Source organism: Saccopteryx leptura, chromosome 7, assembly GCF_036850995.1.
Source record: "Saccopteryx leptura isolate mSacLep1 chromosome 7, mSacLep1_pri_phased_curated, whole genome shotgun sequence".
NCBI classification, from domain to species: domain Eukaryota; kingdom Metazoa; phylum Chordata; class Mammalia; order Chiroptera; family Emballonuridae; genus Saccopteryx; species Saccopteryx leptura.
The window spans coordinates 77,332,528-77,353,995 of NC_089509.1; the positions used below are offsets into that span (position 1 = coordinate 77,332,528).

A 21,468-nucleotide genomic window follows, 5' to 3' on the forward strand; every position below is an offset into this window, starting at 1 on the left:
GCCTTTGGAAACGAGGGGCTAGAACGCAATAAAGAATATTTTTGAAGGAAATGAGAGTTGAACCAATCTGGAAAGCTCATACAACCTTGAAACCTCCATCTATGAATGAGAACTAACTCCAGATTGCTATGTAAGAGGCAAGGTAAGGGAGGACGGAGGATAGCTGTATCTTTGAAATCCTTGTTTCAGCACTGTCACATTTGATCCTGACTCTCAAATGGTCACAGGTAAATCACAAATGCCCTTCCCACTCATAGTACATTGTAGATTCAAAATTTCATGAAAAACAAACATTGGGTAATGAACTAAAATTGAGCACAAAATTTTAAATGGTAAGATAATTCTGATTTTAGGCCCTGGCCGGTTGGCTCAGTGGTAGAGCGTCGGCCTGGCGTGCAGAAGTCCCGGGTTCAATTCCCGGCCAGGGCACACAGGAGAAGCACCCATCTGCTTCTCCACCCCTCCCCCTCTCCTTCCTCTCTGTCTCTCTCTTCCCCTCCCACAGCGAGGCTCCATTGGAGCAAAGATGGCCAGGGCGCTGGGGATGGCTCCTTGGCTTCTGCCCCAGGTGCTGGAGTGGCTCTGGTCGCGGCAGAGCGACGCCCCGAAGGGGCAGAGCATCGCCCTCTGGTGAGCAGAGCATCGCCCCCTGGTGGGCGTGCCAGGTGGATCCCGGTCGGGCGCATGCGGGAGTCTGTCTGACTGTCTCTCCCGTTTCCAGCTTCAGAAAAATACAAAAAAAAAAAAAAAAAAAAAGATAATTCTGATTTTATCCTATTAAATCTGCTTTGAAAAGAATATAGGGGTACATATTTGATTTTTAAAAATGAATTTAAGACTTAAAAATCTAAATAATGGAAAAAGTAGAATGCATTCTCACCTGAAGGACTTTCCTAATTCTTTTTAGATTGTGAATCAAGAGCAGGTTTTTCTCTTTGGAAACACGACCTAACTGGTCATCCAGTTGTATTAACAAGTTTTGAAGAAGAATTGTTGCCATGGTTTCATTGTTAGAAGCCGCCTCCCTAAAAAACAAAAGTGTTGTTACACAGCAGAAAACAACTAAGTAAAATGTCTACCTTTTTACCACATCAATTTTAAAGTAATAAATCTATTCCATAGTGATAAGCATTTAAAGATTTTATTAAATTGTACTCATGAAAAGATATTCTACATCACTAATCACTAGGGAAATGCAAATCAAAACACAAGGAAACACTGCTTCATATATATTAGGATACAATTATGGAAAACACAAAATAAGCATAGGTGAAGATGCGGAGAAACTGGGTCCCTTTGGCTTTTTGGTGGAGATGTAAAATGGTGCAACTACTATAGAAACAGGATGAAGATTCCTCAAATATAAACATAGAATTACATATCTATGTGTATTAGATACTTTTGTGTATCTTCTGAGTAGATACACCAAGGAATTGAAAACAGTGACTTAAAGACTTGAACAGATACTTGTACACCAATGTTCATAGCAGCTTTATTCACAATAGCTGAAAGGTAGAGACAACTCAAATGTTGGAAGGATAAACAATCTACAACTTGTAAAAATTATTCAGCCTTAAAAAGGAAGGAAATTCTGATAGATGCTCTATGAATAAATTGTGAAAAAAAATATATGTCAAGGGAAATCAGTTAGTCACAAAGGGACAAATATTGTGCGTTTATACTTATATGAGGAACCTAGAGTAGTCAAGTTCTTAGAGACAGAAGATAGAATGGTAGTTGCCAGGGGCTGGGCCGGAGAGAGCGCCGCGCTGTTGTTTAATGAGTACAAAGTTTCAGTTTGGGAAGATGAAAAGTTCTAGAGATCGATGGTGGCGACGGTTGCAAAACAGTGAGAATATACTCAATGCCACTAAACTGTATGCCTCAAAATGGGTAAAATGGTAAATTTTATGTTATTTCTCTTACCACAATAAAAATTAGACAACTGTTTAAAGTAAAAAATAATTTAAGTCGTACAGGGTGAATAGAGCTTTAAAGACTGTAAGATATAGTAAGAAAACAAGATTTATGTACACTGAGTCTGTGATGGAGAATTGATATTAACAATAGATTTACTTCTTGGCTTTTTAATGTTTAAAAAGTTGCTGGGGTTATGACTTACAGAAAAATAAAGCACTAGCACCATTAGCTTTTCATTTACAATAAGTGAATCCACAAGGAACAATGATTTTTCTCCTTTGAAAAGTAGTTTTCCAAAACTTTGTAAAAGCTTTTGTTATCTGGAAAGAATGCACCTTTTAAGTGAAAAGTGAACCATAGAATAAATCCATATGGATAGAGTATAAATCATGTGTGCATCAACTACTAGGAGAAATACAATAATGTTTGATCCTACCAGTCCTGATTTTCAATCCACTGGGCCAGCAGATGTCGAATTTCCATAGGAAAGTTGTCATCATAGAATTGATCTACTTGTTCCAAAAATTTGATTTCTAACTGTTGGACTTGATTCCACTGAGACATGCTATAAAACAAGGGCTAATATTAGAGTTTAAAAATAATGCTAATAACTCTAGTATATCCTATTCTTTTCTTAGATTTCAAATAAAGACAATGTTGTCTATTAGTTAACTGAAGAAAAATTTATTTTATAGTCACTTAAAAGAGAAAATGCTTTCAATGCAAAGATAAAGTAATTCTAAACTTTTCCATAAGTCATTCCTAATAAAGAATACAAGACTCTCCTTCTGGCCCCAAACCATCTTTTTCTTTGCTATAACAGAAACTCCTGTTCAGCCTTCTCTTGAGAGATTTCACTTCCCCTCAAGACCCTCCTCCCACTCTACCCCCTCTGTCTATGCCAGTGTGTATTCTGAACAGGATCCTTTCCTATCCCTTACTTCATCTGTACTACTAGACTTTAAGCAACTTAAAGACAAACAGCATTCTCAACTATACCTCCCTCAGATCCTTTCAAGGCTTTATGGGTGAGAATACCCAATAAAAGCTTCTTTTATATGAAATCGCTCAATCTTTTTGTCTTCATTTCAGATTTGTCTGACTTCTAGAGTCAGCCTTTTGCTTCCAGACTTCTAGTCTAATTTCATCTTAGCTTTATGAAGAGTTTCATGCATGCATTCTTGTGAGCTCTAATTCTTTCATTCAAAATGTCTCTGAATTAATACATATTTTTATTTCTCTCTGTGATGATCCACTATGGCTGGGCAAAGCTTTTCAAGCCTACTTTTAATTAGTCTCTGATATGCCTCTGACAGTGGTTAAGCCCTCAAGTTGCATGAGGAAGAAACCACACTTGATACATATTTGGCAATCTGTAATAAAACAAAAGTTATGTGTTTCCCCCATATAACTCCACTCTAGTCAATTTAGAAGTTTCAGGTATATTTCCTAACTCGGGGAAATTAATATGATATCTTCTTGATGCTATAGTATTTTACTGCTTCAAAAGTAAAATTTATATTGTTTTGTCAGCAATTCTAAACCATTGAAAAAACTTATATGATTAATCACCATAGTATTTCAATTTATCTGGTAGGTAAGTGAAGTTTTCCTTTTGCTTAGAGAACGTTCATGCAAATAAATTTCATACATTCCATATACATACTTTCCAGGTTTCAAATGTAGACATTATGGGGCACCTTTTTCTTGATTTAATTGTACAGAAGAAAATCATTACCAATGTTTCGCTAAAAGAAAGCAGCTGGGAAAAAACAATGTTTCATTTGTGCATCACTTTCTATTTACGAAGACTTAACACTTGACAATTCTGGGCATACTGCAAGTTGTCACTAAGTGCTTGTTAAATGAATGATTGATCTGATGTTGTTGTGAATCAGGCAGGTATTACCCCAACTTTAAAAATGAAAAAATTCTTAGGGTCAGAAATGACTGCTGCCTCAGATGTCCAACTTTACCAATTGATCCAAGGCCTCCTGACACCAGACACATCTCTCCAGCTGCTGGGCACTGTACACATATTCCACACAAAACTGGAACATTTGCTCACAAGTTACTATTGATATTGTTCTGCTATATCTCATTAGTTTATTCTAGTTAATAACAACAGAGAACATGAGCTGAAAATAGCATTACAATTGTAATCGCTACCATTGTTAAACTTGCTATGATTTGGATGAAAATCTGTTTTCTAACAAAGATTTAACTGAACTGAATCTATCCTAAAGTTAGATAGATCACCTCTTAGAACCCTAGGCTACCTTTCAGAGAGCTGAACTCAATGCTAAGGAAAGAAAGAGAATAAGGTAGATCTATTCATAGGACATTCGTTCCTGTTGCAGCCTCCAGAAATGCCTTCAGACATCCTTCAGTGCCTTTCTTTGCTTTCACTCTCTACAGGGCTCATCCCTCATCCCAAGAAAACGATGGAACATTTCTTTTCAATACTGTCTGTCTCTTCTCTTTGACTGCCTGGCCCTAGAGAATCATTGTCAAGGGGCATTTTGTTCCACCATTGGGGAGCTAAGGGTGCCCTGTGGGCTCTGTGACCCAGAGCTTGCAAAGCAGACGATCTGACCTAAAATATCACTTGCTCTCATCAAAGCCACAATTATTGGTTATCTTAGCTGTGGGCTTTTTCCCTGAAACCAGGTCCACGATCTAATATCAAACATCATAACTCACAGAAGCTGGCTAAGAATGTGAAGAGGGTCTCACTTTCAGCACTTGGCAAGGGCACACCTCCGCATCAGCTACAACTGTCCCACCCACCGTTCAGGTTCGGGGCGGTACAGCGCCCTCCTGAGTCTCCGCCAAGACCTGCGCCCCATCGCATCTTTGAATCATGGAGTCGGAAGCTTCTTTTTAGAGTCACCCACCCTCCGACAAGTTAAAATGAAGTAACTGTCAAAACACCAAGTAAACAGCAAAGCCTCAGCAACACCCCGCATAAGCATTTCCTGGCCCGTGCTTCTCTGAAATATAACAACAACAAAACAAACAAACAAAAAACCCCACGAAAGTCTGACTACTTACCTAGCTCCCTCAGCCCAGGTCCCAGGGAGTGCTCGAGTCCAAAGGCAGAATCACCCTGCACGCCACCGGGACGAAGCCGCTGACACCATCGTCAGTAGGGGATTTGCATTTCTCCTCCCACTTGAGGCTTTCCTGTGCGTCAGTGTTAGCGTCTCTGGGACTTTACTGGAGTCCGTTCCCACCCACTCTCTATTCTAGAAATGCTAAACAGCAGAAACAGTGGGGCTGAAGCCCCTTGGCAGGGCGCCCTCTCCTTTTAGCCCCACCAGTCACCTGTAGCTGCGGGCGTCCAAAGTGGTTAGAAGGAGGTGGGTGGGTGGAGGCGATGCACGCTCGTTTTCTTCAGTGGTTCCCCCAAACAGTGAGATCCCTTCCCCACCCCCGACTTACCTTCCTGGAGCTAAATTCCTGGCTTCCCATCTTCCTTTCAGACTCAATTCGCCCTGGTGAGCCAGATCCTGGGATGGACGGGGTGGGTAGCCAGGGTCCAAACACCAAACCCATAGAACCCGCTGTGCTCCATTTCCGCAGGTCTGCTCCTTGGGAAGAGGACAGCCTCACCCAAAGGTGTGGGCCAGCTCCCACTCAGGCCGCTGAAGCCTGTCCCTGCTGATCCCACATCCTGCCTCCCCTGGCAGCCCTGTACCTGGCTGCGTGGTAGCTCCCCTCCCTCTGGGATAGCACCTGCTCTGGAATCACAGAGCTGGAGGGAGCCTTGGTCTCATTTCCTTGTAACTCCTCTTTCATACCTGCAGAGACTGAGGCGCAGAGAGGTGACCAGAACTATTTGGTGAGTTAGCTGCTGAGCCTGGAGGAGAGAACAGGTGTTTCAACTCCCTCCTCTGTGGTCTTTTTCTTTCATCTTCTCAGAGCCAGATTGTTAAATCCCTGACATACCGCAAGAATTCCATGTATGTTCATGAAGATAAAGATAGACTGAAAGAGGCAGACAGAATGACTCCGTCTGCTCATGCACATGCCTAGAGTAATATGTATACAAGGGAAAAGGCCTACTTCATGACTGAGCCTGACTTGCCATCACATACCTACAGTCTCAGGATTCTCCTTCTCTCCCAGGTGACATTATAATCATGTCCTTAAATAGACCACCCCCCTCCCTCTCTTGGAAAAAAATAAGTCAATCAATCCCAAAGCCACACTTTGGACAGCAATCTAAATTCACCAGTCAAGTAGGCTCAGTCGTCCTGGCCACCTGCCCCCGAGGCATGTTCCAGGAGCTTAGGCTGTTGTGTCCCCATATGAAGAAAGTGTCTAATTCAGACAATTCCATAACCTACAGGGAAAAGTCCAGTTTTCTTCTGGGGAAGCAGTCAGTCATTGTCTATAGGAAAAAGACCAAATTCTTGGCACTCAAAGTTCTCTACAATTGGTCCCAAGCTATCCAGGAAACTTCTGTCTCTTGCAGGAGCCCACGATCTGATGCAGACCGACCTACTCTGCTCCCTGGATTAACCTCTCATATTTCAGTGTTGGTGTTTCCTACATCTGCAGTTTCCTCCTCTAACTTGTCTGCGTATGGAAACCATACCCCTCTCAGGGAAGATTTCACTGATGCCCCCCGCCCCTGCCCTGCCCTGCCCTGCCCTGCCCGGCCCTGCCCCCAGCAACGTTTCCCTGCTCTGAGTTCTTATCACACTTCCTATTCAAACTAGTGCAGTTCAAAGAGAAATAAATACACCTCACATGTATTTAAGTTTTTTAGTCACCACACTGAAAAAAGAAAAGTTGAAATTAATTTTGGTACTATAAATAACCCAGTACCTACAGAATATTAACATCTTCACATATAATCAGTATAGAAAGTTACTGAGATACTTTCATTCCTTATTTCATACGAAATCTCTGAACTCTGGTGGGTATTTGCACTTTCAGGACACCTCAGTTTGGACCCTAGTCACATGAGGCTAGTGGCTACCTTATTGGACAGCACAGATCCAGACCACTCATTTTGTACTTTTCACTTCCTGCCTTGTTAGTCATACTGGTTTTGCGTGTCTTTATCATTATTGTATTCCACTATTGAGTGTTTGCTGTACAAAGCAGAGAGCTTGTACCCTTCTTCCTTTTAAGATCCCCACCTTGGGACTCCCCCAGCCGTTCCTGAACTGTTTGTCCCCTTGACACCTTTGAACTCTTAAAAACTGTTGATAACCCTGAAGATTTTGTGTGTGTGTGTGTGTGTGTGTGTGTTACTATTCTGTATTAAATTTTTATTTATATATTAAAATTCAAATCTTAAAATTTAAAAAAATGTTTATTTATTTAAAATAACAATCTTAAACCCATTATATGTAAACATTTTTTATGAAAAACAAGTATATTTTTCATCACACAGAAAATTAGTGATTCACATTTTGAAAATCTCTTTAATGTCGGGCTTGAGATCAGAGACATAGATTCTTATATCTGCTTCTGCCTTTGATTTGTTGGAAAATATTGTTTGGTTGAAGTATTTGAAGAAAATCTGGACTCACACAGATATGTAAATAGAAAAGGAAAAAGTTTAATAGCCTTTTCAGATACTGTAAATATCTTTCTTTTTTGTGTGTGACAGAGACAGAGAGAGAGTGTCAGAAAGAAAGACAGATAGGGACAGGCAGGAATGGAGAGAGATGAGAAGCATCAATTCTTCGTTGAGCTCCTTTAGTTGTTCGTTGATTATTTTCTCATATATGCCTTGATGGGGGTGGGGAGGCTACAGCAGAGTGAGTGACCCCTTGCTCAAGCCAGCAACCTTGGGCTCAAGCCAGGGACCTTGGGCTTCAAGCCAGTGACTTTTGGGCTCAAGCCAATGACCAGGGGGTCATGTCTATGATCCCATGCTCAAGCCAGCAACCGGCGTTCAAGCTGATGAAGTTGCACTCAAGCCAGATGAGCCCACACTCAAGCCGGCGACTTTGAGGTTTCAAACCTGGGTCCTTCGTGTCCCAGTCCAACGCTCTATCCACTGCGCTACTATTGGTCAGGCTGTAAATATCTTTCTCAGATTCTACAACTAAATTCTGCAAATGGTAGTTTCTTAAGTATTATTGTACTGTGGATTGTGAAACCATATCAGCCAACTTTATATATATAGTACTGTCACCAAATCCATTGGTGTATCTTGTATTATTGTACTGTGGATTGTGAAACCATATCAGCCAACTTTATATATATAGTACTGTCACCAAATCCATTGGTGTATCTTGTATTATTGTACTGTGGATTGTGAAACCATATCAGCCAACTTTATGTATATAGTACTGTCACCAAATCCATTGGTGTATCTTGTATTATTGTACTGTGGATTGTGAAACCATATCAGCCAACTTTATATGTATAGTACTGTCACCAAATCCATTGGTGTATCTTGTGTTTTGAATAGAACTTTCACCCACACTTGATATAATATACTGGTCATTTGGAAAATACTAGTCAACTGAATTATGCAGATAGTTCAAATGCTGCCACATTTTATCATATAGTATCAGAAAATCACATTAGTTTATATCACTAATGATCTTATTAGAAATATATTTTAAGTGCTGGGAAGTTGTTAAGCTCATAGTGAAGATACAAGTTTTTCAAATTCTAATTTTTGTTGCAAGCTCCAATATTATTGGAAAGAAAGACTGGCCATTGATTTCCTTGAAATGACAAGCTCACTTTGTTAATTTTCAAGAAACTGTCTTCTAAATACGCAAGTCTGAATGACCATAGTTTGTCAGTGGTTCTTTTTTTTAGTGAGTTAAGAGAGAGAGAGACAGAGACAGACAGGAAGGGAGAGAGATGAGAAGCATCAACTTATAGTTGTGGCACCTTAGTTTTTCATTGATTGCTTCTCATATGTACCTTGATTGGGGGCTTCAGCTGAGCCAGTGTCCCCTTGCTCAAGCCAGCAACTGTGGGTTCAGGTCTGTGATCCCACACTCAAGCAGGCAACCCTGCGCTCAAGCTGGTGAGCCTCTGCTCAAGCTGGATGAGCCTGGATGAGCCCATGCTCAATCTGGCAATCTTGGGATTTTGGACCTGGGTCCTCAGCGTTCCTGTTCGATGCTCTAGCCACTGTGCCACTGCCTGGTCAGGCTGTCAGGGATTCCTTCAAGTAGAAGGGGTTTTCTGTGAAGAAGAGTGGCATTATGGTGGGCAACTCAGTCATACAAGTGCCTTCCCTTGAGGCGATCATTATACATTAGTAAATTCACCTCCATTTTGTCACACAGAATATTAAGGAGAGATGTATTCAAGGTCTGAGATTTAATAAAATTAATTTTCATGCATTATTGAAAACATTTTTAAGTCAAACTAGTTTTTAAAATTTTTAAGTTTGTGGTGGTGAAGAATACAATGACTACTAGCATAATTTGGTGTCAGCCCCTTAATTTATGCTATGGCACCATCATTGCCCACCACTGCTTTGGTATCATCAATGCAAATGTCAACAGAGTGCAAAAGTATTATTATAAAAATAATTTTAACTCTGAAGACCCCCTGAAAAGGTCTTAGGGACCACCCCCAGGGACCCAGAGACAACACTTGAAATCTCTGCTTTATCTACCAATTCCTACCTATTGTAATCAGTTTACCCAGAGCGACATGTCATGAGGGACTCTCCACCCAAATGAACAGGGTTTTTTTGTTTTGTTTTTGGTTAAAGCATCTGCCATAACCTCTGTTGCCCTCCTATTTCATGAACTGAACCAGACTTCTAAGAAATAATATCTCTATGGCCAGTTCACTTCTTTTTCTTAGAATCAGTCTAAATAGCTAGGCCCCCAATTTCTTAGCTCTACACTGGCCTGTTTTGGCCTCAAGAGTGCATCAGAGTCAAAAAAGAAAAAAGAAAAGGAAAAAGATCAAAAACAAAGAAACACCTGATAGTGAAATCCCCATAAAAATTTCCCAAACTCAGGCCACCACAGATTTCTCTGTCCCCTGCAAGTGATCCCTCAATTGTTCTAGTTATAAATCCAATTCCTGTATTTTTTTTTTGTACAAAGAATATAAACACGTTAATTTTCATTTTTATGATAGCACACAAAAATGTGCTTACCTCTCCTGTCCAAGCTTCCTCTCTTATGTGCCCAGAGAAAGCTGGGAGAGTTGGAGTTGGGTGCTGGACAGACAGAAAGATACATTGAATTTTGTGGTAGCATATGCTAGTACCAAATGAGTGATACAGCAAGGTCTACTGGGGCAAGACAGTCTGGGGTGGGTTTTACTAGCTCATCTGTGTACAGGTCCTAGACCTCCATCAGAAAAGGGACACTGTGTTGTACGAAGGGTTTAATAATATCTACCCTGTGCTCCCTCTACTGCCACTTCTGAAGCATTACAACTTACAAATCAGCATTCTTTCCGGTAATAGCACTTTTCTCAGTTCTAACTTCATGCCACAAAAAGTGCTGAGAACCTCACATGCAGTGCTTTACCTAATCCTCACAACACACTATGGAAGTAAGTATCATTCTTACCTCCAATTGACAGACAAGAACCACGGGCTTAATAAGGCTAGAAGCACAGGTCAATGTTAATCAGATGTGAAGGGGCAGAACCCAGATTCAAACTTAGGACTGTCTGACTCCAGAAACAATGCTTGAAACAATTCAACTTTACTAGAAATCTTATCCACTCTTATAAGAAAAGCAATAAATTGCTCAATGAGCTATGGAAAAAGTCAGTTTAAAAATATAAACATAAATTCTGCCTGGTCAGGCAGTGACACCGTGGATAGAGTGTCAACCTGGGACACTGAGGATCCAGGTTCAAAAGCCCGAGGTCGTGGGATTCAGCACAGGCTCACCAGCTTGAGTGCAGGGTCACTGGCTGGAGCGTGAGATCATAGGCATGACCGCATGTTCTCTGGCTTGAAACCGAAGGTTGCTGGCTTGAGCCAGGGGTCACCGTCTTGCTGGAGCCCCCCAGTTAGGTTCCTATGAGAAAGAAATCAATGAACAACGAACGTGCCTCAGCTCTGAGTTGATGCTTCTCCTTTCTTTTCCTCTTGGCTCTCTATCCCTGGCCGCTGTCTCTCTCTAATATATATTCCATGAATAAAACATGAATTTCAAAATAGAAAGGCTAGCCAATACTGTACAATCTTTTGATTAGAGATTTTGATTAGAGTCCAGCTTTCCCTTGGAGCATACGTGTCATGATGTCAACAGGGTTCCAAAACATTTAGCAAATTACGTGGTCTATAGCATCCTGTTATGTTGTATATAAGATGAAGGTGACTGTTTCTGCTGAGTCACAGATCAGAAAATAAGATTTGACAGCAGGCTAGGATATTTGAATTGTAGACTCTTCTCCCCCCAAAATCTGGTTGTCCAGTCATTTAAATAGCCCGTAATCATCCTATTCTGTTGTAGGTATTTTCCATATGTTGTTCTCACACTCTGAACTAAATATTTAAAGGGTTAGGATTATATACTATTTTTCTTTGAGCTTCAGTATTCAGCTCAGTGCCTGGCATAGAGCAAGCAGTCAATAAATGTTTACTGAGAGATGGAGCAGCCGATGGAGAGCTCCGTTACTATAGTCTGTCCCGCGAAGGCGCTTTTAGGTGACTTGCCTTGTCGAAGCCCTTCATTCCCACCAAGCTTGTCACTATGTTTGGTCATTACAATAACATCACACATTTATGAGTTTATGTATAATTATATAAATTGACATCATGATTTAATGTGCATACATTCTATCAAAATGCCAAGTTAGGCCCTGGCCGGTTGGCTCAGCAGTAGAGCGTCGGCCTGGCGTGCGGGGGACCCGGGTTCGATTCCCGGCCAGGGCACATACGAGAAGCGCCCATTTGCTTCTCCACCCCCCCCTCCTTCCTCTCTGTCTCTCTCTTCCCCTCCCGCAGCCGAGGCTCCATTGGAGCAAAGATGGCCCAGGCGCTGGGGATGGCTCCTTGGCCTCTGCCCCAGGAGCTAGAGTGGCTCTGGTCGCAGCAGAACGACGCCCTGGAGGGGCAGAGCATCGCCCCCTGGTGGGCAGAGCGTCATCCCTGGTGGGCGTGCCGGGTGGATCCCAGTCCGGCGCATGCGGGAGTCTGTCTGACTGTCTCTCCCTGTTTCCAGCTTCAGAAAAAAAAAAAATGCCAAGTTAAAGAGGGTAGAAGACATCATCTTTTTAATTTCTCTTTTTTTCTTGTTTTTGCTCTCAAATATTTTAGGGAGAGAACTCTTTGTTTAGAAAAAGACATTGCTTAGGCTATTTAAGTTGGTTGGACAAAATGAAAAACAGAACAGCTAAAGGACTCCATTTAAAGACATATAGAGAAATTGGGAGAGTGGAGCAGATAGGAGAGAAAAAAAGAAGGAAGGAAAGGAAGAGAATATAAAGGGAGCGGAAGAGAAAGAGAGAATGGGAAAAAGAGAAGAACACAGGGCACAAAACCAGCCCCCAAAACAGAAGTCAGTGAAAAATTTCCAGTAATAGGTTCTAATAAGCTATTTCTAATGCTCTATATCAAGTTATTTTTTTGTCTCTGTTGCATACCTTCTCTATCTCCTCAGGCCTCATTAAATACCAATATGGTTTTTGTTGTGGTGGTACTGAAAGAAGTGACAAAAAAGAGTAGGAAAATGTAGTATGGGGTCTGCTTCTTCTATTACCACCCCCACTGCTGGAGGTTCATCTACCCTTTGGTACAGACAAAGGAGAGAGTAGCAACTGGACAGGGTAAGAATGGCTCTGAAACTGATTTTCAGCAACAAGTGCTTTGAAGAATAGCAGAAAGTTTTTTAACAGGACAGTGCTAAACTAAACTGCAAAATTTAATTTGTTATCTACTTAACCACCAAAGGCAGAAACTGGAAAACACCCCACAGTATATTGGCTATCTGGTTTAATTTGCACAGAACAGAATTTTCCATCAAAATCTGGTTGTCATCAGGCTGCCTCAGAACATGGCCTTGTTCTTGTTCCAGATGGCAGCTGCAATATTAAAGGAGAAGATGAGAGGCGGGACTTTGGCACTAGTGCTGGGTTTTTGTGGATGGCACTGAAGATCCTTGGAAAACTGACTACAGAATGCACTCTTATGGAATGGAGGAGCTTCCCCAACTCATAAATGCCACCTTTCCAGTTGACCCAAAATGATGTCTACTTTTGGCCACTTCATGGGAGGCCATGGAGCTCTGATTTGTGTTTTGAAAGAATCCTGGAAAATATATGTGTGTCCGTATTTGCTCCAATTTGCAATCTAGTGCTTTGTCCTTTGGGTGAAAAAAAAACCTTTAGTGGATACTTGGAAACAGATCAAAGTAAATGGAAAGCTTATGATGCTACTACCCATCTTGTGAAGGAAGTCCTATTCAGGTTCTCAGCTGGACATACTCATTGATCAAGGAAAAGATGATCAGTTTCTTTCAGATGGACAGTTACTACCTGGAACTTCATAGCTGCCTGAACAGAAAAGAAAATCCCTGTTGTTTTTAGATTACAAGAGGGTTATGATCATAGCCACTACTTCATTGCAACCTTTATTACTGATCACATCAGACATTATGCAAAATACATGAATGCTTGAAAAACTTCAGATAAAAGAATCTCTTCAAGATTATTAAAATTGTAATAAAGAGAATTGCAAGGGAAAAGATGTCAAAACATTGTATTTTATAGAATAAAGCTAAAAATGCTTTATTCCATAGTTGAATCACCTTCTGAATAAATATATGAAACTTGAATAAAGAAAGTACTATAGTATATCTTCCCATTTATTTACATCTTCCTTGATTCCTTTCATTTGTGTTCTGTATACAAAATCTACACGTATTTGACCCTATCCGGTTGGCTCAGTGTCATTCTATCCAGTGGTAGAGTGTCAGCCTGGCATGTAAATGTTCTGGGTTCAATTCCCAGCAGGGCACACAGCAGAAGCAACCATCTGCTGCTCCACCCTTCTCCCTCTCACTTCTCTCTCTCTATCTATCTCTCTCTTCTCCTCACCACCCACAGCAATGGCTCTATTAGAACAAGTTGGCTCTGGGCACTGAGAATGACTCCATGGCCTCTGCTTCAGCTGCTAAAATGGCTCTGGTTACAACGGAGCAAGGGCCCCAGATGGGCAGAACATCACCCCCTAGTGGGTTTGCTGGGTGGATCTCGGTCAGGGCTCATGCAGGAGTCTGTCTCTCTGCCTCCTTTCCTCTCATTAAAAAAAAAATCCTACACATTTTTTGTCCAATTTATGCCAAACTACTTCTCTTTGTTGGTGTGATTATAAATGATATTTTTGAAATTTCAAAGTTTAGTTTTCATTCAAATTAATTTTTGTATATTGCCATTGTATTTTGTGACCTTGTAACTAAACTCCTCTATTAGTTCAAGTAGTATTTTTATAGATTCTGTGTGATTATCTGCATACACAATAGTATAATCTGTGAATAAAAAGTTTACTTCTTCCTTTTTAATTTATCTGCCTTTTTTTTTTCTTGCTTTATTACACTAACTAAGACTTCCAGTGTAATGTTGAATAGGAGTGAAGAGAAAGATCATTCTTGCCTTGTCCCTGACCCTTGTCCCTGTCAACAGTTCTAATGTTGACAGTTCTAATGGGAGGGAGGCATTCAGTGTCTCACCATTAAGTGTAATATTAGCTATAAAGTTTTCATACTTATCCTTTACTAGGTTAAGACAGTTCACTTCTATTCTTAGTTTTTTGTGTTTTTTAAAGTTTTAATCATGAACAAGTGTGTAATTTAATCAAATACATTTTTTTGCATCTTTTGATATAAGCATATGTTTTTCTTGTTTATTCCGCTAATATGATTAATACATTGATTTTCAAATGTTAAACTAGTCTTGCATTCCTGGAATAAACCCCACTTGGTTGTGATATATATTAATAAATTTAATTTGCTCTTACTTTAAAGAAATTTTCAGCATCTGTTTTAATGTGACATACTGGTCTGTTTCTTTATTTTCTTGTAATGTCTGTGTTTGATTTTACTATTTGACTAATACTGGTCTTTGTATAAGTTGAAAAATATTTCTTCCTTCTCAATTTTATGAAAGAGGTTTTGTGGAATTGGTGTTATTTCTGTCTTAAATGTTTGAAAGAATTTACTAATAAAGCTTTCTCTGCCAGGAGTTTTCTTAGTGGAAAAATTTTAAACACCAAATTTATTTTACTTATTACATAGGACTATTCTTATTTGTCCTATGCAATAGGACTATTGCTTATTTCCTCTTGAGTGAACTTTGATAGTTTTATCATTCAAAGATTTTATCCGTTTCATTTTTTAAAATTTAATCTGTAGTATAATCTTTATTTTAAAATTTTTTTAAATTTATTCATTTTAGAGAGGAGAGGGAGAGACAGAGAGAGAGAGGAGAGACAGAGAGAGAAGGGGGGGAGGAGCTGGAAGCATCAACTCCCATATGTGCCTTGACCAGGCAAGCCCAGGGTTTCGAGCCGGCGACCTCAGCATTTCCAGGTCAACGCTTTATCCACTGCGCCACCACAGGTCACGCTTATTCGTTTCATTTAAGTTGTTATATTTATAGGCATAAAGGTGTTCATAATATTCTCTTTTTATTCTTTCAATATCTGTAGATTCTATATTAATGTCACCTCAGTTCTAATGTTGATAATTTGTGTCTTTTATTTTTCATAATGATCTGACTAGAAGTTTATTAATTTTATAAGTTTTTCTCAAAGAATGTGCCTTTGGTTTTATTGATTAATATTTTATGTTCTAAAGTTTATTTTGCCTTATATTAATATCACCACTTCAGCTTTCTTTGATTCATGTTATCATGGTATATCATTTTCCTAATATTTTACTTTTATTTTCCTCATATTTTAACTTATTTATTTATATTTGAAGTGGGTTGCTTGCAGATAACATATAATTGGGTCTTGCTTTTTTATTCAAGCTGACCATTTCTGTCCTCATTGTGTATTACAAGCTTTTTCCACTCTGGCTGTTGAGAAATATGAACTAGGCCTAATCCTGTGTGAATTCCAGGAATTGTTCCACCCGCTCTTTTTTAATGGCGTTTCCTCCCAACTTGGGGCAGTTCACTTTACACACATGCACTAATCAATACTCAGCTGAAGAATCAAGGGGAGCCCTCTGCAGTTTCCTTTCCACTGCTCTGTGTTTGAATTCTAGCCAACTTGGCCTCCCAAACTCTCAACACTATCTCCTCATTGCTGGGAGCCTGCCAGGCTTTGAGCTCCCTCTATCTGTGCTGCAGCCTGGACACTTCCTCCAGAAGATAAGCTGTAGTAGTCAGTCATAAAGATTGCTTCATTTCTTCACATCTCTCAAGGATCCTTCTCTTGCATTACCTGCTTGCCTATGTCCAAAAACGATTGTTTCATATCCTGTTCTTTTATTTTTTAAATTTTTTTTTTAAAGTAAGCAGATAAATCCACCCCTGAAAGGGTTGTCAGATTTAGCAAAACAAAATAAGACTTTCAATTAAATTTGAATGATAGGTCAACAACAAATAGTTCTTTAGTACATGTATGACCCATACTTATAGTATATCTAAAATTCAAATTTAATAACACTTCTTGGATTTTACCTGGCAACCTTAACCCCTGCTGATCTGTCATGTCTGAAGCAGAAATTCTCAGAGATTCTTTCTGGTGTTGGAGCTCTCTACTTGTTTCATTCAATTCAATACAGGATATTTACTGAGCTCCTCCGGTGTGTGCATCACACTGAAAATTATTTAGGGAGCAATCTCCTCCAGGAGATATCAAATTGGCAGTGAAAACAAAATAAGCATATGAAAGTAATCAGTGCTCAGTTGGACTACAATGCTAAGCAGCTGCATCAGGGACCTCTTTTCCGTTCCGTTCCGAGTACGTGTGTGCCTATGGAGACGTCCCGAGCACATTCACTTTTCTTATCTGTCCGTGGCCAGAGCTTGAGTTTTGGGACGCCAGTGCTCATCTCTGACCACACTGAGGACTGAGCGCAGCCATGGGGGCAAAGGAATCTAAACCTAATCCAAAAACACTCCTTGAGTTGCCTTATCCGAAATCTCTCCCTCCCTAAAGAAGAAGAACTGTTCTTCTTTTCCGTTGTGGCCAGGCCACAGAACCCACTGAATAATCAGACCAGGTAGCCTCTGAAGGGACTTTTGGTTTTAACACCCTCACCAATTTAACTATCGCCAAAAAAGCTGAGAACTGATTGGAGATCCCTTACCTACAGGGCTTCTAGTTATTCATGCCTGTCCTTAATCTCTGTGCTGCCTGTTCTACCTGCTGGCCTTTTTTTTTTTGGCCAGAGATACCTCACCTAAAACCTCCGCTCCTAATCTTTCCTTCTTCACGGACCCCCAACTCTCTCCCCCTCCTGCCTGACCCCCGGGGGCATCCCTCTATCGGGACACCTCTCTGGTCCCTCTGCAGACCTCTTCCACTGGAGTCTCTTCCCTCCAGAAAGCCCACTCCCTTCGCAGGATCCTGTTTCTCATTCACTTGCAAATACCAGTCTCTCTTTCTCCTCTCCTGCTGGCCAGGGCCCTCTCCCTTCTCCACTGTGTTCTTAAGTCCCTCCTCCATCAGGCCATTCTCAACCTACCATTGGCTCTTACACTAGTTTGCAAGACCCAAAGGCCCAACCCCAATTTTCTTGCAGAAAGTTCTGGCCCAGTCCTGCCTCTGGCTCCAGCATTTCTGGCAGGATCTGGGTGCCAGGCTCCCCAGGAACCCACCTCCTCTTATTCTAACCCCCAAACCCCTATCCGAGACCTGTGAACACAGCACTTAAAGTTTTCAATGGTCACAACTAGTAGAAACAGGCCAAGGCTGTTCGCCAGGCCTGCATGCAGCAGAAGGTAACACTCCAAACCCAGGCTCTTGTGGCAACCCTGAGGCCAGCAGAGCAACAGGGACAAGGCACAGGAGGTGCTTGACCCAAGTCCAAGCCACAAAGAGGAATCCCACCAGCAGCTTGCTTTAAGTGTGGCAAGCAGGGTCACTGTGCCCAACAGTGCCCCTACCCATGGCTGCCCACTGAGCCCTGCCCTAACTGCAAGCAGCCCGGTCACTGGCAGAGCAATTGCCCCTTTGGGAAACAGGCTTTTTCCTCAATGCCTCTACGTGGAGGATGAGCCAGACAGGTGGGCGCATCACTCAAACTCCTAGGACACAGCCTGGATTTGGAGAACCCAGGGTATGCTGCAACTAGTGGGTAAGTCCATCTCATTTCTTGTGGACATGGGGGCTACCTTCTCTGTTTTGCCATCACACTCTGGACCTCTAATTCCCTCACAGGTCTCGATTATGGGAATTTATGGGACCCCTTTTTTTCCCCCTTCGCACACCACCCCTGACATGCAGTTTGAATGGAATCCCCTTTTTTGAACTCTTTCTTAGTTATGCCATTGTGCCCTGTACCCCTTCTGGGTTGAGACGTTCTATACAGTTTCGGAGCCACTATCCAACTGACAGCATCTTCCCACTTACTCCTACATTCCTCAATACGAAGGGCTTCCCCTTAATCAATACTACCCTCATTTCTAACCATGTCTCTCACCTCAAGCTTGCCCCCATGTAGGACCGCTGGCAGTTTGGAACCACTGGGCCCTACCCCTCTCCAGTTTACCAAAAGGCTGGACCCTGCAAATCCTCCTATTACTCCTCTTTTTTTTAAATCCTAACAGAACCGCATCTGTGAAGTTTCTCAATTCACGGCTAAACAGATGTTCCTCCCAACACCCCTCAAAGCCACCACCTGCCAATTTCCCCCTCCCTACAATGCCCCTAATCAGCAGGAAGTAGCCAGACGAATACGGCGCCCCTAATTAACACAAAAAGATCGGAATGTAAGATCGGTGGATAATGGGGGAAGGCCATGTGAGGAACTCAGACCCGGGAACTTTGGCTAGGGCTGCCCACAACCAAGTGCGCCAAAAGAAACTTCCCAGAGGTCCTTGGGAAAAGAGCGACCATCTGTCAGCCAGTGAGATTTCACCACATCATATTAGCTCGCCCACCCTAGAGGACCCCTTAAAATATCCCTCATGTGGTTTAATCCCTGCAACTTCCCTGGCCTCTGTCCTTGGGCTAGGGAACCTCATCGGACAGGATGCGCTCTGTACTCAATAAAGCCTTTTATTATTTCACATTTCATGGCTCTGACCCCTTCCTTCTTCCTCGGCAGGGAAAAATACCTTACACTTTGATTCAAGGAAACTCGAATAAGTCAGTGGCTTTGGGAGTCCTGAATGGAAAGGGAAGTGTTTTCCCACTGTGTGTATTTCTTGCCCGCTGGGTGCAAGCTAGGATTAAAGATGATGGCCCACCAGTTGTTGGCTCCATTGTTTCTTTACCGACTGTCCGAATCCAATGCGAACCTGAATGGGCCAGGCGGCTGTGATGGTGGCTGCGCCTCCTGGCTTTACAGAGAATAATTGAGGACTGAAATCTAAACTGCTCTAATTCCCAGGATGTGTACCTTGGTGCAGGGCTGCCTCCAATCAATGGAAGGGATGCTTTTTTCTAATTCTAAGTACTTTGCAGGACATCTAAGGTCCTGGACAGGAACTTTACTATCTTCCTTCTGAGTAGTGTTGGTCAAATAAGTTTTTAAATATGATATATATGTTTGCTCGCTTACAGTTTGTATTGGGTGTGGGGGACAGGCTGTAAGCAGGCAGGGTCATTATAGCCTAAGGCTTAGTTTGTTTTTTTTGTTTGTTTGTTTGTTTTTTTTAATTCTACTTATTTATTTATTTATTTATTTATTTATTTATTTTGATCTATATAATTTTATTTTTTTAATGGGGTGACATCAATAAATCAGGATACATATATTCAAAGATAACAAGTCCAGGTTATCTTGTCGTTCAATTATGTTGCATACCCACCACCCAAAGTCAGATTGTCCTCTGTCACCTTCTATCTTGTTTTCTTTGTGCCCCTCCCCACCCCCTATCCCTCTCCCATTCCCCCCTCCCCCCCGTAACCACCACACTCTTATAAATGTCTCTTAGTTTCACTATTATGTCCCACCTACGTATGGAATAATACAGTTCCTGTTTTTTTCTGATTTACTTATTTCGCTTCGTATCATGTTATCAAGATCCCACCATTTTGCTGTAAATGTTCCGATGTCATCATTTCTTATGGCTGAGTAGTATTCCATAGTGTATATGTGCCACATCTTCTTTATCCAGTCATCTATTGATGGGCTTTTTGGTTGTTTCCATGTCCTGGCCACTGTGAACAATGCTGCAATAAACATGGGGCTGCATGTGTCTTTACGTATCAATGTTTCTGAGTTTTTGGGATATATACCCAGTAGAGGGATTGCTGGGTCATAAGGTAGTTCTATTTTCAGTTTTTTGAGGAACCACCATACTTTCTTCCATAATGGTTGTACTACTTTACATTCCCACCAACAGTGTATGAGGGTTCCTTTTTCTCCACAGCCTCTCCAACATTTGCTGTTACCTGACTTGCTAATAACAGCTAATCGAACAGGTGTGAGGTGGTATCTCATTGCCGTTTTGATTTGCATTTCTCTAATAGCTAAAGAAGATGAGCATCTTTTCATATATCTGTTGGCCATTTGTATTTCTTCCTGGGAGAAGTGTCTATTCATATCCTCTTCCCATTTTTTTATTGGATTGTTTGTTTGTTTGTTGTTGAGTTTTATGAGTTCTTTGTATATTTTGGATATTAGGCCCTTATCTGAGCTGTGGTTTGAAAATATCATTTCCCATTTAGTTGGCTTTCTGTTTATTTTGTTATCAGTTTCTCTTGCTGAGCAAAAACTTCTTAGTCTGATGTAGTCCCATTCATTAATTTTTGTAAGGCTTAGTTTTAAGACTAAGCTTTTCCCCACACCCTTGACTGATTGCATGATATGGGGTGGTGCACTCTCATGAGAAATCCCATTATGCTTCAGATAAGTGACTTTGTATCAGAGACTTCCTTATTTGTATATTGGATTAAAAGTTTTGATTTCTACACTATAAAGTGGGGCAGACCAGGAGCTTGCTCTCTCTCTCAATTCCTAAGATTAGCATTAGAGAGGAGAGCAGGGAAAGACCACATGGAGTAGGCCAGGAGAAGCAGCCAAGATGGTGGAGTGCTGAGGGAGAAGCCAGTTTGACGCTGGAGAAGGAAGGAGATGGGGAACAGAGGTGAATAAGTCTGATGAGCTAGAAACATTTGATCCTAGGAAACTCGGATAAGTCAGTAGCTTGTGAGCACTGAATGAGTGGGTTTTGGAGCCCCGTGTGTGTTTTGACTTGCCCACCGGGTGCAAGCTGGGATTAAAGATGATGGCCCACCAGTTCTTGGCTCCATTGTTTCATTACCGTCTGTCCGAATCTAATGCGAACCTGCATGGACCAGGCAGCTGTAATGATGGCAGTGGCTACTGGTTTCACAGTAGTCCCAGTATAATTACCCCTGTACCATTGACTCAGATTTTTCAAGGTGAGAGTCACTATGGGAAGAGGTGAGTGGAGATGTTAGAAGGTGCATCATCTCTGAGCTATGAGCCTTTC

General features: G+C 41.3%; 2 protein-coding genes and 1 pseudogene across 2 annotated transcripts in view; 2 read left to right on the forward strand and 1 right to left on the reverse strand.

Moving 5' to 3' along the window:
- The window catches only part of STAT4 (signal transducer and activator of transcription 4), a 108,974-nt gene extending 103,855 nt beyond the window's left edge, over positions 1–5,119 (reverse strand). The window contains exons 1-3 of the mRNA XM_066346378.1: positions 4,975–5,119; positions 2,357–2,485; positions 881–1,025 (exon numbers count right to left, since the gene is read on the reverse strand). Coding sequence (XP_066202475.1) covers positions 881–1,025; positions 2,357–2,484 — 273 coding nt within the window. The 5' untranslated portion in view covers position 2,485; positions 4,975–5,119. The remainder of the gene's footprint in view (positions 1–880; positions 1,026–2,356; positions 2,486–4,974) is intronic.
- Positions 1–21,468, forward strand: part of MYO1B (myosin IB) — a 338,630-nt gene that overhangs the window by 13,297 nt on the left and 303,865 nt on the right. The gene's annotated exons all lie outside the window — the stretch shown is intronic.
- On the forward strand, positions 12,640–13,510 carry LOC136378862 (S-formylglutathione hydrolase pseudogene; annotated as a pseudogene).